Source organism: Corvus moneduloides, chromosome 12 (assembly GCF_009650955.1).
Source record: "Corvus moneduloides isolate bCorMon1 chromosome 12, bCorMon1.pri, whole genome shotgun sequence".
In the NCBI taxonomy this organism is placed as follows: domain Eukaryota; kingdom Metazoa; phylum Chordata; class Aves; order Passeriformes; family Corvidae; genus Corvus; species Corvus moneduloides.
Window position 1 is genome coordinate 8,250,985 of NC_045487.1, and position 17,621 is coordinate 8,268,605.

General features: G+C 48.0%; 2 protein-coding genes across 3 annotated transcripts in view; one reads left to right on the forward strand and one right to left on the reverse strand.

Moving 5' to 3' along the window:
* CFDP1 (craniofacial development protein 1) overlaps positions 1-12,941 on the reverse strand; it is a 62,171-nt gene extending 49,230 nt beyond the window's left edge. For both annotated transcript variants that reach the window (XM_032122029.1, XM_032122030.1), the window contains exons 1-4: positions 12,668-12,941; positions 12,494-12,602; positions 11,515-11,746; positions 9,659-9,759 (exon numbers count right to left, since the gene is read on the reverse strand). In XM_032122029.1, coding sequence (XP_031977920.1) covers positions 9,659-9,759; positions 11,515-11,746; positions 12,494-12,602; positions 12,668-12,926 — 701 coding nt within the window. In that variant the 5' untranslated portion in view covers positions 12,927-12,941. The remainder of the gene's footprint in view (positions 1-9,658; positions 9,760-11,514; positions 11,747-12,493; positions 12,603-12,667) is intronic.
* A 160-nt stretch (positions 12,942-13,101) lies between these two features.
* TMEM170A (transmembrane protein 170A) lies at positions 13,102-17,284 on the forward strand. The gene is made up of 3 exons (XM_032122032.1): positions 13,102-13,234; positions 13,324-13,494; positions 14,082-17,284. Exons 1-3 carry the CDS (start codon positions 13,117-13,119, stop codon positions 14,210-14,212), a joined length of 420 nt encoding a protein of 139 aa, XP_031977923.1. The 5' UTR covers positions 13,102-13,116; the 3' UTR covers positions 14,213-17,284.
* The last annotated feature ends 337 nt before the right edge of the window (positions 17,285-17,621 follow it).

A 17,621-nucleotide genomic window follows, 5' to 3' on the forward strand; every position in this document is an offset into this window, starting at 1 on the left:
GACAAACAGGCATATCAAGAAGGCTTGCAGGCTGATACCTGTAGTCTGCTGTGTAATAGCAACCTTATGCATCCTAAGTGCCAAAATCCCTCCAATTTACCCCCAGGTGGCTCAACACAGCTACATTCTCCTAACGAAAACACCTGGTGCACATCAGGCTGAAAAAGAACATGTTGGTATTTGGGTATAAGGGGACTTAGAGCAGAGAAGACAGTTAAAATCTTTACTCACAGCAGCACAGTTACCCTCTCCACTGATCTTCCTGCTGAGAAAGGGAAAACAAGAGTAGAAGCTGTGGAAAATGCCAGCTCTTTACCACTTGTACTCAGGACACACTCCTCACTTGGGAAACTTGCCCCAGTTTAGACCTGACACAGTTATAAAACTTTCCACACTACCTTAATGTTGTTAGCTCTGGGGAATCACAGACCAAGGGGGACAAAAATGAGGCTAATTACCCTATTTCAATATTCCCCATCTGTGTTTAGTCTCAATAAATAGTCCTCCAGCCTTCTGGAATGATCACTTGAGGAGAAAGTAATACTCATCTACAGGGGTTTGTTAAAAAAAAACTAATCCCTTTTGAGCCAAAGAGTATTTTTTCTGAATATTTTTTGGTGGACTTTTGTGCTCCAGCTGCAATGTCCCATGTGCCTTCCACAGATCCTCCAGCCTGCATGGTCCTGAAAATGCTGGAGCACAGGTTCAGCACTTTCCAGGAGGGAATTAAGTCCTCACACAAGTGAACCTCCAGACCACATCTGCCTGCACACTGCATATGCATGTATTTTATGTTGAATTAGCTGGTGTAGAGAGCTAAAATTAGTACACCCCCATCACTTTTCTAATTTCAAAGTAAAACATCAGTTTTCCCCCTTTCAGAAAAAAAACCAGAATTCCTCTTCAAACCAGGTGGGAGAAGCTGTTTCCTGGGAAACTGAGCCTATTCCCTGAAGCAACACAGACAAGACCAAGCTGGAATAACTGATAATTTTGTAGGCTGACTAGACAGGCAGGAGAAGCTGGCTGGTTTCTAAAAAGAATCAAATGTGATGAGGGCTCTCCTGGAGTCAGGCAAGGGCCAAGCTGCCTGCCTGGTGCTGCTCCTCACAGCAGGTGTGTGCTGCTATCCAAGCAGTCAGCCCAGGCTGCATCTCAAACCAACTCACCTGAAAACAAGCAAAGGTGAATGGTATTTTAACATCAATAATGCATAACCTTGTAAGCCTTGAAGGAAATGACCGATTTTCCGTCATCTCCTGTATGACAAAGACTCTGTGACAGATGCAAAGAAAACATATGGACAGTGTTGCCTCCTGAGATGATGACCAAGCTGTCAGGCCCCTCTTGGACCTCTGCTTGCAGCTTCTGCAAGAGGCTCCCTAAATCCAGAGGGAAGTAGCGCTCCAGTTACAAAGCTTCCACTGGGGCTTGCAATAGGTAGAGCATGTCAAACATGGCTCTCTGGAGAAGCTGACCTGCAGCCAGGGCACAAGCCTTCATCATGTTATCATGTTGACTGGAGCTTTATTCACCCCAGTTTTAAGCACCTCCAAGTACCAGGTCTCTTCTTGCTTCTCTGGATAACTATTCCCTTGGCCAGCTCCACTGCGCTGCCTCAAAATCCCCACCATGCATTAGCATGTCCATCTTTGAGGCATCCCTATATTTTCATTTGTACCTCTCAAAAGGATTAACTCCACATTAGGGAACACACCTCTGAGTTGAGCAATCCAAGTGAACAGATGAGCTGCTGCATGTGTGAGTGTGACAGTCCCCTGACCCTGTTAACCATGACTTCCAAATACACTGAAAGCCAGACAGATCCCTGCAACACTCCAACTCCCACAAAGCAGCGCAGCACTGGTGTCATGGACGTCTCTCCTGTTGAAGGAAGGAGTACCATAGGTATCAAGAGCCAGGGGTTCCAAATTCACTTAGAGCTATGAATACTAGACACAAAGGTTACACAGATCATAGCAGGAGCCAACACACACTACAAAGCAGAAGCAGCCCCATGGGGGAAAGGCCAGACTAAGCTTGGCTCAGTTTGCAATGTGTTAATGAGATAGTACAGCAGCAAACAGCTCTGCCTCCCCTTCAGGCTAACACAGAAACCCTCTTGCTTCACCATCTCTTAGTTACAGGAAAAAAAAGTGCATCTTGCAAGCTGCACTTTCCAGCAGGGGAAACCCCAGGCCCAATGCCTGCAAAGCAGCCTCTGCCAGCATCTCACCAGACATCAAAAGCCCTTTTCTGAGCCTGGAGCTGTCAGGAATGAGCAGCAGCTTGGAAGCAAGGGCAACAGGCCAAGCAGCAAAATGCTGGGACTGCATCTGAGGCCCCTGAGATGAAGGCACGAACAGAGGGACCAAAGACCCCCATACTAATAGCAGAAGAGCTATTGAGACTGTGAGACCTAAACAGGTTACTAAGCATGTTCTGTTTTCAGATTTTTAAAACCAAGGAAACTACGTGAGAGTCAGATAAAGAAACAATGTCTTCTGCTGGGGAAGGGTGTGATTTTTACTGAAGTATTTCCACAGTAACTTACACAGAACATAGGCAGAACACACATGGAAGAACCTGGAGATGAGAGAACACAGTTTGTCATCCAGTTCCCAAACGCAGCACCCAGACACCCCAGGTTTGAAAGACCTAGAAATGCCCAAATTAACCTGGAGGTCAATCCATCATTTTGGAGATGCTTTGAGACTCCTCCTAACTCTGGAGATCCCAGCTGAGCCTTCTTTTCTATCACAGTGATTACCAGCAAAAACCACACAAATGAAACCAGCACACATAAATTATTTCCTTGAAAGTAGCAAGCCACATTAGAAGCCGAAGATGACCTTCAGGTGGGCATCTGCTCAGTCACTTTGGGAGTTTCAAAAGCAGGGTGAGATAAAGGAAAACAACAGGGGTGAGCATGTTGGTGAGCGTAGCACTACTGTGTAACACTGCAAGTTACAGTCCCTCTGAGCAGAAGCCTCATCTGCATATCTACTAATGAAAAAACCCTGACTAGACACTGCTCAGTAGGCCATTCCCCTTCTCCAAGAACATTAAGCAAACCATAAAACGATTTACTTTAGAACCAAGTGCTCTGGCTTAGAGTCCTGGCTAGGTTTGCTGTTTATGAAGTTACAATTTCTGCAGCTCCCTCTGAGAAAGGCAAATGTCTCACAAGCGAACCAGCACACAGCACAGCTCCTGCTCACGCTTACTGTCCTCAACTCTGGGCCAGTCGTGCCAGTCAGCATCATACAATGTTAGTATTCCCCAAGGAAATTCTGAAGCATCAGGGAATGGATGCACACAGAGAAAAGGTTACCAAAACGTGCCCCTGAGACCCTGTCATTCTTGAAAGGTAACATATTTTCACTTATTGGCTTCCAAAAAAAAAAAAAATCAATAGTTGTTTTTTAAATTGGGAAAAGCCAATATAAACTGTGGATAGCTGAGGCATGCTTTGACCTCTAAGAAAAACAACAGCATAAGGGCAGAAACAGGCTGCTGCCTACACTCCATTATGCCAAGATCAGCATTTTGGTGCTTGGTAGTAGAAAAGCAACCACCCACTTTTTAGTCTGCCACCTCTAAACAGTGGTCATGTTGATATCCCATGTAATTCTGGATGGTTTGATTCGTCTTATGGTCCCACAGCATCATCCCCATGCTTATACTGTTCAGATTAAATTTCTGGGAAACTCTTAAAAGCCAAGGTTTTTTCACTGCGCAGGCCTCCTTCAGAAAGCGGCATGTCACCAGAAAGCGGCTAGAACACATTTCTCCAGAACACCTTAGCCAAGGAGGACTGAGGATAAAGCCCTACTGACATCTGGCACCACCAGTCAGCAACACAAAACAGAAGTCCTCAAGGAATGGCTTTTCAAAGGGCCACTGAAATTAATTTGTCTTTCTAACAATTATTTGCTACTGCAGTCAAAGCCACTGCAAAAAGCACATCAAAATACGAGTGTTTTTTTCCTCTGCTCCTATTAGTTCAGTTCATTGTCTTCCATATCTAGCCTGGCAACACCCATCTACCTCATCTGGTGGAAGCTGTGTAGCACTTGCTATCCACCTGGAAAAAAGGCAGGGCTTTCCAAGTACCAGGCTTCGATACAAATTCTGGTAATGCTCACCTGCCTTCTCAGTCACAGGTATAAGCAATACAGCAAAAGCTTTTTCAAAAAAGCACATATGGAAGATGTCAAGCACATTAACCTTGATCTGATGTGCACTGCACCACACCACCTACAACATCAAGAGATCCCCACCCAAACTCCTGATCTTTCTCCTGATTTTAAAAGCCACTGTGCTTCACTCAGCATTGCTCAAAACCCCATGAGCACAAAACAAATGACCAAGATTCACACCCAGCAAGAAGTGTGATCATGCTGCCAACCCCTTGCATTGATTCATCCACTGAGATCCCTGAAAAGCATCACAAGATAAGGAGAGAGTTAATGGTGTTACATGCTCTCTCACTGCTCGTTAGCCTGACAAGTCTGACTGGGCCACGCTGAGACCACAGAGCAAGAACACAGATGGACAATTACACATTTTTAAAATTGCTCTCTGTGCCAGCTCTAAATCTTGAGAATTGTGGGAGTAGATTCCCTGCTCTTTTTACCCATTCCCCTTGAAATACATTATCAGCGTCAGGATTTTTCTTCCACTCTTCTTGTTTTCCAGGAAGAAGCAGAAGCAGCTGCTATTGCTGCTTATTGCACCTTAACTGTCTTCAAAGCAAAGCAACAAAACAGGTGACAGTCTCCCAAACTCCTTGGCTAACACATCCTTTGTTTGCCAACTTTGTCACATTTGGTTGGTCTTACTAGTCATGTAAGGAGCAGAGAGGACATCACAGCCACTGATAAGGAATCAGAGCCTGAGCAAGGACTGTGGAAAGCTCAGGCTGTTCTTAGATGTGTGATCTGTTTCTCCTGCAGCCCCTTCCACATACTATCTCCTAAAAAGGGTCTGGGATCAAGTGGTTGAAGCTCTGGAAGAGGACAGCAGATCCAGAGTTAAAACAGTGAGCACTCTAGGACATAGCTGTCCATTCAACAAGCACACAGGTGAGCTAAAATTAATAACACAAAATCAATATTTCAGTAAGGAGAGGCAGCATCAAGAAATCCCAAAGCAGCAGTACTGTACAGCTGCACAGAACTGAATTATAACCTCACCTCCACTCTGAGGTCAGCACTTCTTGCTGCAAGGGAATAAATCAGTCCTTCACCAGCTCTGTGCAATTCTACTGAGGAGTTCACCCAAGGTGAAGAGCTCAGCCACCCAGACAACACCTCCAACTGGGCTCAGGACCCACCACCTCACCCAATGAGGCCTAAGTTAAACCTCAATGACTCCACAGGACACAAAAAAAAGAAACTCCGTCCATGGCCTGTAGCTGTGCCCGCACAATTCCCATCGTCAATGGCATTCTTGTACAGAGGTTTGGGGTACGGGCCAAGAAAGGGCTTTCGTTAGCACAGGCAAGCCTCCTGACAAGAACCTGCCCTCGGCCACCTCCCTTCACCTTTGCTTCTTCTGCTCCAAAAGTCATGAACTTCACCACTAAACCCCTCAACTTAAGGTCCAGTTTAAGGTCCTTGAATTTCAACTGGAAAACAATCTCCTCTGAATAATCTTTCTTGAATCCTTGATGTAGGCTGAAAACCTGTGAAGCAGCAACACAGAATGAACAATGAGGTTTTTTCCAGGCACATCCTGGATGATAATCACTTACAAACAGTAACAGGTGAAAATCAGGTTCTTTTTCACCCCTTCATACTTTAACTGTGGCAGATGAAGTATCAACTTCAGCCAGTACAGACCCCAGTAATTACTACAGTGATTTAATCTTATAACTATTTGGTTATAAATCAGATACCTTATGTACTTCTTTAGCATTTTCAAGATGTAATAGCTGCATGGTGAACCATCATGCTCCCTGACCTGGAATACAAGCTGCCACTCAACTCTGCTCAGCATGTGTACCAGCACAGCTTGTTTCCTCAGAGCACAGTGGTCACACAAATAAAAGCAGTCCTAAAGCAGCAACCCAGAGGCTATTCTAAGTCACAAATGTGGTCTCCTACACAAGTCAACAGCAGGGAGCCCTTATCCAGAGCTGGGAGTTCATGTCTCACATAGAACAGCTCAACAAACTGTTCTGACATGAGTTTGCTGATCTCTCTCTACAGAACCATATGAACTTTAAGTATTCCTTGTGTCCAGCAGCAAGTCATACACTCAGTGTGACACTGCTTGTTTGGCACTGGCCCTTCCTACTTTGATTTGCCCCATGCAATGCACCAGCTCAGTGTGGACCCCACCTATCCTTGTGAGAAAGTAAAAAGAGCTGTGACAGGAACACCTTGCCAGATTTCAGGAAAAGAGCAGGGCTCTCCCCATTGACAGATGGAGAATGGAGCCCTACTACGGCTTTGCTTTGGCTGCTTGGTTCATGCACACGGGGAAGCAGCCGAATCACTGAAGCAGCACAAGCCACTGCTCTGCCAGCACAATACTGGACCATCAGTACAGCACAGCAACCTGGCAGTACCAAGAGAGCATTCTGACCACAAGAACAACCTGTGTAAAGCTCTGGCTCTAAACCACACAAACAAAGCATGTGCACAGAAATACAAGGCTTCTAGTCTGCAGTCCTTTACTTGGAATCTGCAGTGCATGAACGAAGCAGGGTGCTGAACACAGGCCTCCCATTCCTGAACTAACACCCAAGCCATTACTCCTTTGAACTTAGTTTTGCCTTCCACAAGCCAATTTAAGGAAGAGAAGATGTTTCAAAGTAAAATCGATTCTTGATAGCAATCAATAACCTGACTCTGCTCTTCCCTCACATGTTGTCACACTGACACCACAGGGCTGGACCAGCTCCATGTACGTGAGCTCCACTCTGCTGCAGTCCCAGCTAGACACAAAGTTCACTTTCATGGAAAGAGCACAGAAGAACCATTTTGATGCACTGAGCACAACAAAGATTTAAAGAAAGCCAAGGACCAAACCCTTTTGGAGTGCCAAAGAGAAAACAAGCAATTACAAATCGCAACAGTTAAACCCTGGCACTAGGGATGCAATTCCCTATTAATGCAAACACACGGCCTGCATTGTGAGGCAAGTTCATAAACCAGAGGCTTCAAAGGAGCTTCAATCTCTTCTGCCAGGGAGAAATGGCTTGAACTTCCATTTAGATGCTGAACTGCCTTTGCAAATTGCTCTGGCTGCCCACAGTTACAGCCATTTGGGTGACAGTCACCTGCTGCTCCTAATCTATTTAACATGAGGGAGGCAAGAAAAGCAGACAAAAAAGTTCCAACTAGAAAGCACTGCAATCAGTTTAAGATTCTTTCTAGTTCCAGGATTCAACAGCTTTAGTTTCACAAGGCAAATGTATATAATGTATTTTCTAAAATTAAGAGCCACTAAATTAAAATCTTCATTTGGTAATTGTTAATTTTTACACTCTGAAGGTGAAGTTCAGCATTAGCAACTGATACAAGAACGTACTCATCAAAACAGACATTAAGTGCAGCAAAAACCTACAGGGGGGTTGACAACATGAAGGCCCTTTACTATTCCAGTATAGCCCTGTAGCTGGAGATCACTTTCAAGCCACTTCTGCTACTCCAATCAGGCAAGAAAAATCATACCATCTTCTTACAGGAGAAAATAAATTGTTCTGCAACAGGAGATCAGGGCTAAATGATCTTCTTTAAGAGCGTCAGGGAGCAGACTGTGAAAATTTGTGCCCTGAATCTTTTACTGCTTAAATACTGATCTAAATTCTTCTCAAGCTTTCAAAAGAGCAACACTCAACAGTAGCCTCAAACCATTTAGAAAGGAAAGCAACAGAGACAGCTCTCATTTCAGTTCCTTCAGTCCAGAAATGCATGCACACACAACTACCGTGTGTTGGCCTTTTATAACCAATGATTTGCCAGCTGCTTCCCCAGGCAAGGAAGACAGTGTTTGGTATTCAGAGCATTTGCAGACGTTGGAGTGGTGCAAAGACAACCTCCTGCTATTCTGAAGAAAAAGCAGCCCTCTGGGCCTCACCTACTGCCATTAGGGGAAAGTACCAGCAGCTGTGAGTAGCAAGTACCCCTTGTACCCTACACACAGCTAGCAGTGTAACCCATTTAAAGAAGCAAGATGTAGCAAACAACACAAAAGCATCAGCTTCGCACATCACAAAAATCAAGGGGCAAAAAACATTGAAGGATTTTTCTGTTATCAAAGAGCTAAGGAACATGACTTTGTTGTAACTCTGGTACCAGCAGAAAACGGTGCTCCAGACCTCACTGCAAACCTTCTATTGCTGGCTCTGTAACCTATTGATACAATAACTGCTGTAAACAAAATATGCATTAGCCTTGGTGTATGCAGGGCCCAGCTGTTGCCTATTCCATCAAAAATTGGTAGAAATTTCTAGTGATTCCTCTGCAGTTGCCCAAGGGAAACAGTAAGCACCAAGCAGTACGAAGGACACTAGAAAAGCAACTGGTGCAAGACAACATGTCTTTTTCTTAGTTATCGCTCGTAAGAAACTACAGGTAAGATACTGGTGTCAAAAGCATAAAATCAGTATATTAGGAGCCCTGAACAACTTCTGTTCACATAAGGTAACCAACGTTTCAAAGGACAGTGAATGAAGTGAATGAAAGGTATTCATACAGTCTGGCTTGCCCAGGGAAGTAGCAAAGTTCCTGCTATGGCTCACAGCTCTCCTCAGATTTTTCGAACAGCTCAGGCAGCAGTGCTCACATGAAAAGCAAGAGCAGCAGAAGCCCCAGCTCTGCCTCCTCCTCCAGATTTAGGCAGGGCGAGTGTTACTGCTGGGAGCTGCTGCCCTCTGCTGTCACCCAAAACAGGCCAAGTAAGTCTGACAAAACGGGTTTACTGCTACATATAAATAAAATCCCCCATGATAAGAACCAGCAGGTCACAGGGCAGTCAGATTTCAAGTGGGTTCACCAAGGCCCCTCAGTTCTGGTCCTACACATTTATAAAACACACGGCCCTTCTTGCAGCACAGCCTGAGAGGCCTCTTGTAAGCCAAACTCAGCCTAAAGCATGATTTTACGCAGCCCACCCCCTTTGCTGCAGCCGTTTCAGAGGCAGAAGTATTCAGCTGTTAGTCTGCTCAACCAAACATTTCTTACTGCCTGCATATCTTTGTCGTGGATTGTGAACATCACCAGGGAAAGTGCCAGCCAATATCCTGCCCCCAGCACAGAACTTGGACTAGCCTAAAGGAATAAAATGTGTTACCCTCATCCCTGTGGGACCAGGTGTGCTTCCTTCCTTGTCTCAACCTTCCCAGTGACAGTGCCACCAGGGAGCTCTGCCAACCATTATAAACACTGGCCAGATGGGGAAGCCTAAGTGAATTTGAATTACATTTACAAATGTTTTGAATTTGAACAAAGCCTGAGGTCTGCATATAAGGATACTCTGCAGCTCAGGCAGGAAAATCTTGGCCTCATTTTCGGTCTGTAAAAAAACAGTGTAAAGGAAAGAGAAGACCCACTGTGCTCCATAGCCCAGCTCCAGCCTGCCCCCAGCACTGCAGTACCCAGTTTGCACTGTGCCCACAATGGACATATCACATCTGCCAACTTACTTGACTTCCTCACCAGCAAAATCGAACGTTTTGGTGATTGTCACTTTTCCTGAATCTTTTGGCTTCTCCTGAGGCTTATTCCCACTCTTCTCTTCTTCAGCCTACAAAATACATGAAGGAGAAAGCAAAAGAATGCATTTGTGGAGCCAAGCCAAATTATCATTCCAAAGGGCCAAGGGCCCAACACAGATCTTGCATAGCACTGCAATTTAGAATGGTGCTCAAAGCAAGTCACCCACAGACAAGAAAAAGGAAATAAATACCCCTTCCACCAGAATAAAATTCCCCATTTTGGTTCCAGACTCTCACTGAAACTCTAGGATCAAAAAAAATTCAAAGCAAGAAGTGAAATTGTAATAAATGTAGGAAGGAACAAGAATACACTGCAGTGGTTCAGAAAGCAAGCAAAAGCCTGGAGACTTGGTTCTCCCAAACTAAGCACCACCAAGCAGTAAAGCTGCCAAGGTGAATTCCACAAAAGTATGTTTATTTTTACTCAAGAATAGAGAAGAACACTACTCATCAGCAGAAAAATGCTGATCTCCCTACTTGTCAGTAACATCTCTTATTTGAGAAGGAAAAATCTTTATTAAGCAATTTGTCAACAATGTCTCTTAATTTACTCAGTCACAGCTACAGCTGCTAAAAGCATACATAAAAACCTCCAAGTCTGTAAGTTACCAAAAAAACCCTCAAATTCTTGCTCTAAATCAACCACAGACCACAGAGATCTTCAAGCAGGCAATGCAAGCCCAAGTTAAGAAGTTCACAAAGAGAACAGATGAACTGGACGTCTCCATGAATTATTCCAGGCTATGGAGGAACTTTCAAAGACATCTCACATTTCAGCAACCTGCCCATAAAAGTAGATTGCTCAGAAGAAATGTTGACTCTCTTCTTCCCTCTGACTCTACAAGTAACCACCCCAGCTGCTCAGTCAGTAATAAGGAGAAGCAGGAGGGCTAAGATGAAAGGACTCTTCTTCCAAGAGTTGCAATCAAATATTAGACAAGTATACTTGCTCTGCCTTCCAACAGTCATAGAAAGAAGCTTCACACAGTCGGAGCTGTACTCACCAGGCAGACTCCAGACTTTTTTTTTTTGGCTGACCATTTAAAAAAACCCAAACTGAAAATTCTAGCAACAGAGGCTCAGCTGTGGTACTTGCTTCACTCCTACCACCTTAAGTGTGAAAGGCTTTGCCAGGCAAACACGTGCACTTAGTTTTACAGAGAACCAAATCCCTTTAAATAGCTCCCACACAGAGAATTCTCTCTCCAGAAAAACCTTTGCACACTGAGAACACCTTACCGGGGCTTACACAGGACACAAGAAAGCCAGATTCAATCTTGCTACAAACATGCAACATGCAGCACCTTTCAGACCCTCTCACAGCACGAGGATGGAGGCATGGAGATGTCAGCACACACCTCTCTCTTGTTTCTCCATTCAAACACACACACACAGCCTCCCTTTTTTTTTTCTTTTAAGCATCAGGGAAGGCACAAGCCTCGGGGAGACCTGTGCCCACAAGCACAACTCAGACCAAAGCTCATCATTCCTGTGTCACAGGAGGAATCCAGGACCAGCGAGGGAAGCCAAAAGGGCTGTGCGGGACACTGAGATGCTGACAAAACAGTTCCAAAAGCAGCACCACCAGATCACAGACCTCCCCATCTGGAAGGAAATCAGCACCTTGCAGTCTGGTCCAACAGGGGATGCTAGTCTTACAAAGCAGAGGGGGCATGGGCAACCCCAGCCTCTTGCCAGCTCTGATACTAGCCAAAACCAAGGCTGTATGCGCTAAACCTTCAGACCCTTCCCACGCTCCCTGTGCATGCCCAGGTCCCTGTTACCTTCTTGATTTGTGTCACTTGTGTGGCAGCTGCTGCTTTGGGTTTCTGTCCTACATCACTGAGGAAACTGGCCCAAAGAGCATCCTCCTTCTTTTTTTCTTCTTCTTCTCTGCTTCTTTCTACTTGTTCTACATTATCCACTTCTTCCTCTTTCTGCTCCTCTCCATTCTGCTGGGCCTTTTCTTCCTCTTTCTCATCTGGCTCTAGCAAGAGACCGCCTTTCTTCCTCTTCCTGAAAGCAGATGCCAAAAAAGAAGAAAAAATGTATATGGAGCTGCTGCAACACTGCTGCAACAGAGCCAAACTGTAAGCTTGGGCAAAGCAACACAATATTTCATATTTTTACTAACACATTCAATCTGGGAGGTTCTCTCTTAACCTTAGGGGGTGTATATATTTTATCAAGAGATGATGCCCAGAAAATACAACGGGACTGATGCAGGCAGTGCCCCTGAAGTGAACTGGCCCGTTTGCATGCGTTTCTGTGAGTATATAATGTGCTGAAACACTGGCACAGGTTGGCCAGGGAAGCTGTGGCTGCTCCATCCCTGGAAGTGTTCAAGGCCAGGTTGGATGGAGCTCTGAACAACCTGGTCTAGTGGGAGGTGTCCCTGCCCATGGCAGGGGGGTGGAACAAAGTAGTATTTAAAGTCCCTTCCAACCCAAACCATTCCAGGGTCCTGTGGTTCTGGGATAATTCAGGAACCAAGAGGAGAGGAGAACTTGGGCTAGATAGAAACCAACCTCAACTAAAGTCTATATATATTTATAACAAGGGGAGAAACCCCCGTATATGCGTGCTTTGCACTTAAAAAGGCTAACATAAACAACTCCTGCTGGGGAGGGTTTTCAGGCACGATGTCTATCGGGGCCGAGGTTCTCTGCTCTTGCCACCAACCGGAACGCAGAACAGCATTTCCCGTTCCTCCGCCCCTCAGCGCACCAGCGGCGGCACCAGGCCGGATCACCGCTGCCGTACCTGCTGGCGGGACGGCGGGGGCTCCTCCTGCCGCGGGGCGGCCGCGGGCTGTCCGCCGGCTCCTCCTCCCGAACCAGCTCGCTCTCATCATCCTCGCTGTACTCCGCACCTGCAAGCATAAACAGTGAGCACCGGGACCGCCGGGACCGCCGGCTCCCGCCCGCCACCACTCACCTGAGGGCACATAGTCGTCATCCTCGGCCGAGGAGTACTGCTCCGACTCCGACCCCGACATGGTGCGGCCCGGCCCCGCCGCCTCGCTGCGCCTCCCGCCAGCCGCCGCCGCCCAGAGCGCCGCTGCCGCCCGCGGGCGCCCCCCGGCGGACAGGAAGAACAGCCGCGCCTCCGAGGCGGCGCCGCGGACAGGGAGCAGTGACGAGAGGCCGCCAGCGGGCCAGAGCGCCCCGCCAGCCCCGCCGGGGACTCCCAGCATTCCTTGCGGCCCACAGCCGTTCCCATGGCAGCGCGGGGGCAGGGCGGGGCCCGGCCGCCCGGGGGCCAGTAGTGATTGGCTGTGAGCCCTGTCTGTCACCTTCCAACGCTTCCCATTGGCTGCGGCGGGCGGAACGGGACGGGCGGAAGAGGCGGTGGCGAATGGCGGCGGCGGCGGGGCGGGTGCGGGGATGGAGGGTGGCGAAGCGGGCGGCGGTGGGCTCCTGCAGCAGATTCTCAGCCTTCGTCTCGTGCCCCGCGTGGGCAATGGCACCACCACCTACTCCAGCCCACTCTCGACCTTCCCAGGTACCTCCCTGCTCGAAACGGGGCCCGCCCGCCGGGGCCGCTGGAGGCCCGTGGGCCCCGGGCCTCCCTCACAGCACTTCTCTCCGCAGAGATGTGGTACGGCGTCTTCTTGTGGGCACTCGTGTCCTCCCTTGCCTTCCACGTCCCGGCCGCGTTGCTTGCCCTCTTCACGCTCCGACACCACAAGTACGGCAGGTTCATGTCCGTGAGCGTGCTGCTGATGGGCATCGTGGGACCCATCACCGCCGGCACCCTCACAAGTACGGCAAGTGCCTGGCAGTATCGGCCGGGGGGCTCTGTGGTGATCAGAGGTTGCCTTCGGGAGTGCGTGGAATAGCGGTGTTCCCCGGGATGGAGATTAACGTTCTGGCTCTATTTCCCCCTTTGCCCCACAAACAGAGCTGGACCATAGCCCATCTCGAGCCCTGTGTCGGGCATACCAAACGTGCCCATCGGGTGTAGAGCCAAGGGGGCTTTCAGATTTCTGAGCACCTGGAGGAAAATCTCTCAGAGGTTTGGTGTCAGTGCCCAGAGCTGGGTAATGTTTGCAGGCTGTGGGTGAGGGATCTTGTGACAAGGCTATGTCCCAAACCACCCCAACTCCCACAGCTGCTGGAGGCCTCAGCAGCGTTTCAGCACCAGTTCACCTATTGCCACCAGCACACATGGGTTACTGGCTGAGGTTTGTCACACATCCCCAGCCCAGCATTCTTGCCTGCTGGTGTGCAGGGAGAGCTCCAGACCCCACTGTTCTCTGCCCCAGTCTCACATCCTGAGGCTTCCCCTTCATCCCTGTGGCAGGGCAGCTGTCTCACATTCACGTCTCGGCTTTTCCCCCTCTCTACAGGTGCTGCCATTGCTGGAGTTTACAGAGCTGCAGGGAAAAAAATGATTCCCTTTGAGGCCCTCATTTTTGGCGTGGGCCAGACGTTCTGTGTGGTGGTAGTTTCATTCCTGCGCATTCTGGCCACTCTATAGCTCCTCTGGAGAGGCTGGAGAACACAAACCAGAGGGGGAGCGAAGGACCTGCTGCCTCAGAACAAATCACAGGGAGCACCGCTCCATCCATGTGCTTCTTCCACTGATTGAAGGAATTGGGAGGGCTTGCTCCTGCCTCCAGCCTGGCTTGAAATTTTAAAATTGTGAATTTTGTTACTTTTTGGTAACATTAAGTGCCAAGCGAAACTTTATTTCTCTGGAGGGTAGGAAAATGACTTCCAGAGGAGGAGACCTAGGTACCTTTCACCACTGATGAATTGTGGTAACGGGACATGACTAAGATGTGACACCAGCTGTGCTGGAGTAGGAACAGGAACAGAGACATCATGTCCTCAGAGCTCACTCACCGCTTTGACCTGTTGTTGCTTGGTTTTCAGTGAACCTGAAGCTCTTTTAATGTCAGTTTTTAAAATTAAAAAAATAATTTGTTTTCTTCCTGGCCCAAACTTCTTAATAGCAGATCATAGCCATAGTGGATTTGGTAGCAGCAAAAGGAAGACTCATTTCAGGTGGATGAGAGTGCATATTTGTGTCTAGGAGTTTGGGCTGTCAATGCTGTGCAGGGGAAATGACTGGTGTAAAAAAGATAGCTGTTTTTGTGAATTTTATTACAGCAAAGCCCTTCTGGCCCTATGAACATTCTGCCCAGAGACAAAGCACAGTGGAATGGGTGCTCCAGAAATCCCAGGGTGTGCAGGTGGGCGTGCACAGCTTCTCCTCAGGCTTTGGAGGAGACTCGTGTTTTCAAACGTCCCCATTCTCCTTTGACTTGCTGATGCTGTTCATGTTGGTGTGGTGCAGCTGGGTGTCTGCACTGCTCTGGAAATGGCACTGGCCAGCTTGGATAAAATCCCTCATGCTGCTGCTGGGAGCTGCATGGCCAGGCTAGGTTGTGACCTGGGACATCCCCGGTGCGGGGAGTGCGCCGTGTTGTCAGCATCCAGCCAACAGCATGCCAGAGGTTGGGAGAGCTGCAAGGCTCCTGGCAGGATCCTGGGGGATTCCTGTGTCCATGTGAACACAGCCCCAAACCAACCTTTATCCACAGGCAGTACTGTCTCATTAATTGTTTTCGTTTGTTTTGGTTTTAAGTGACTTTTAACTAATTGATAGCTCTGCACTTGTGCCCGGAGTTGTGCCACATGGTTGGGGCACTTGAGCAGCTAACTGGGTGCTTCCCGGGGCTTGGTTCTTTGGGGAAGCTGAGGTTGAATTCCGGGGATGTGACTGGGCAGTGTAGCCACCCCTAGGAGTTTGCTGTGGTCCGTGTTTGTACCCAGCTCACACCATGTGAGCTGCAGAGGGAAAGTGCTGTCTGTGTCCAGCCTTTCAGGGGACAGCTCCCATCTGTGTCTTCATTGAATTCCTCTGGTTTCCAAATCAACTCCTTTTGTACCTGCAGCATTTCCTAGGGCCATTTATCTGCCGTGAGCCCATGTCCTCAGTGCTGAAATGACTGGGCATGGCACTTAGTGCCATGGTCTAGATGATGAGGTGGTGATCAGTCAAAGGGTGCACTCGATCTCAGAGGGCTTTTCTAAACTAAATTGATTCTGTGATCCTTCAACAGGGCACTGTGTTTATCATAGAAAAGGGTTTCTCTATGCATGGTGAGAGGAGCTACTTACTGAGATTACTCTAAATTTTAGCCCATATTAATTCAGGGAATATAGATGCACAGTTTAGGAAATAATTTAATGTGAATCCTTCTCCTTAGGTGGGTGAGGTCCAAGTGATGTAACATATACTAAATCCAGGATCTGTGGAGGGCCCTGTGTGCTCTGCTGCTTGGAGAGAGCCAGTCTTCCTGCCAGGGCAGAAACAATGAAAAAGAAGGAATAAGCTTGCTTTCTTTTCCCCCTTCCCATTTTGTATTTCAGCATGTGTACAGAGTGCACAGTTTAGTTTACAGGAATTATCCTGTGTTTTCCTGGATGGATTAAAAGTATCACATGGAATTTGGATGGGGTGGGTCTGGTTTTACCTTTCAGGTGACATCAGAAACCCATGTCCTGAGCACCTGCTGTGCTCTCCTTTACCCTGCCCTGGTGCCTGGCACTGCTCAATAGCCATTAAGCTGATTGCAACTGAGAAAGCACTTTATCCATGTGCCCCATGCTACAGCACAAGGAGGTTTCCTTGCAGAAACAGGGCTGACAGGTGCAGGACACAAATGGGGCTGTTACAGAGCTCAGAACAAGTGAAAAATTGCTCGGTAAAATCACTCAGTGGTGGGTGAACTGAAAAGCTCCTGTTTTCTGTCCCTCGGGATCTCCCAGAATCTGTTTTGAGGGGTTTCTGGTTTACTTGAAGAGTTGGCAGCTTAACCCTGTTTGGAGCTGGCAGTGTCTCTCTATGCCTGGATGCTGTGAAATTTTCAGGGAATTCTTGCATAAGAGGTGAACAATCAGCTGGTTTGTCTTGATAGATATTAGCACAGGGGGCAAGTTCTTTGTGTCACCTTGGTGCCCCCAGAGCATCCTCCACTCCGCTGGCTGCTGCTGGCAACCTCCCTCTCCAGTAAAACCAGAGCTGAACAGGAGGGAGGAATAGCATTGAGTTGAAGCACCAGATGGCAGTTGAAGCACTGGTGGCAGTTTTCTCCCCTCATTGGTTTGGCCTTCCATTTCCATTCCTTTATTCCAAGTGAGGCACGTGGAGGAATCCCTTCAGTTTTCAGAAGGTATTGGTAGACTTTGCTCAGTCAGACTTGCCAAAAACTGCAGAGCCGGCAAAAACATCAACACCGAGGTGTCTCGAGCTCTGCAGTGCTGTGAGCCTCTGCTGGGGAGCCCAGCCAGTGCACTGGGTAAGGAAACACCTTCTGGAGAAGCTGCCTGCCCTGGAGGCACACCTGCTTATGCTGAGGCTCATGGTCCTGCTCCCTGTGTGTCACATCCCCCCTGCTCCCACCTGGCTTCCTCTCGCTCACAGCTGCGGCTGTCATGAACAAATCTTTGTATGATTGAAAATTCTGTACATTTTATTTTTCTACTGACACTTCTAATCCTGGTGGTGATTATCAGTAAATTCTGTAACTCTTGAGGTGAATGAATGTTGTGTGTTTCTTCTGCAGCACGACAAGGGGGCCGGGGTTGTGCTTTTGGAAATGAGCTGCACTCCTGCTTTGCTTGGGGCCATCTGCACCAGAAATGTCCTGGTTCTGGTGGTTAATGTTGTCTCCATTAGGAGCTGGACCTGCACCTGCAACCAGGCACCACAGTGTGAGGTAACATCTCACTGCTGCTCAGTTGGGTGGGGACAGGCTCAGCTGTTTTCCCGTCCCTGAGGGGACATGCCGTGGCCCTGCAGCCCCTACGCTTGGTGCTGACCTGCTCCCGGCCCCTGGGGCTGTTCCCACCCTGGGCCAGTGGCTTGGGTGGGGCCA

Bases quoted from the DNA above. Each gene is read 5' to 3' on its own strand.
- TMEM170A (XM_032122032.1), top strand. From the start codon at position 13,117: ATGGAGGGTGGCGAAGCGGGCGGCGGTGGGCTCCTGCAGCAGATTCTC. The intron at 13,235-13,323 runs GTACCTCCCTGC...TTCTCTCCGCAG, and splicing joins CCCACTCTCGACCTTCCCAG to AGATGTGGTACGGCGTCTTC. The intron at 13,495-14,081 runs GTACGGCAAGTG...CCCTCTCTACAG, and splicing joins CACCGCCGGCACCCTCACAA to GTGCTGCCATTGCTGGAGTT.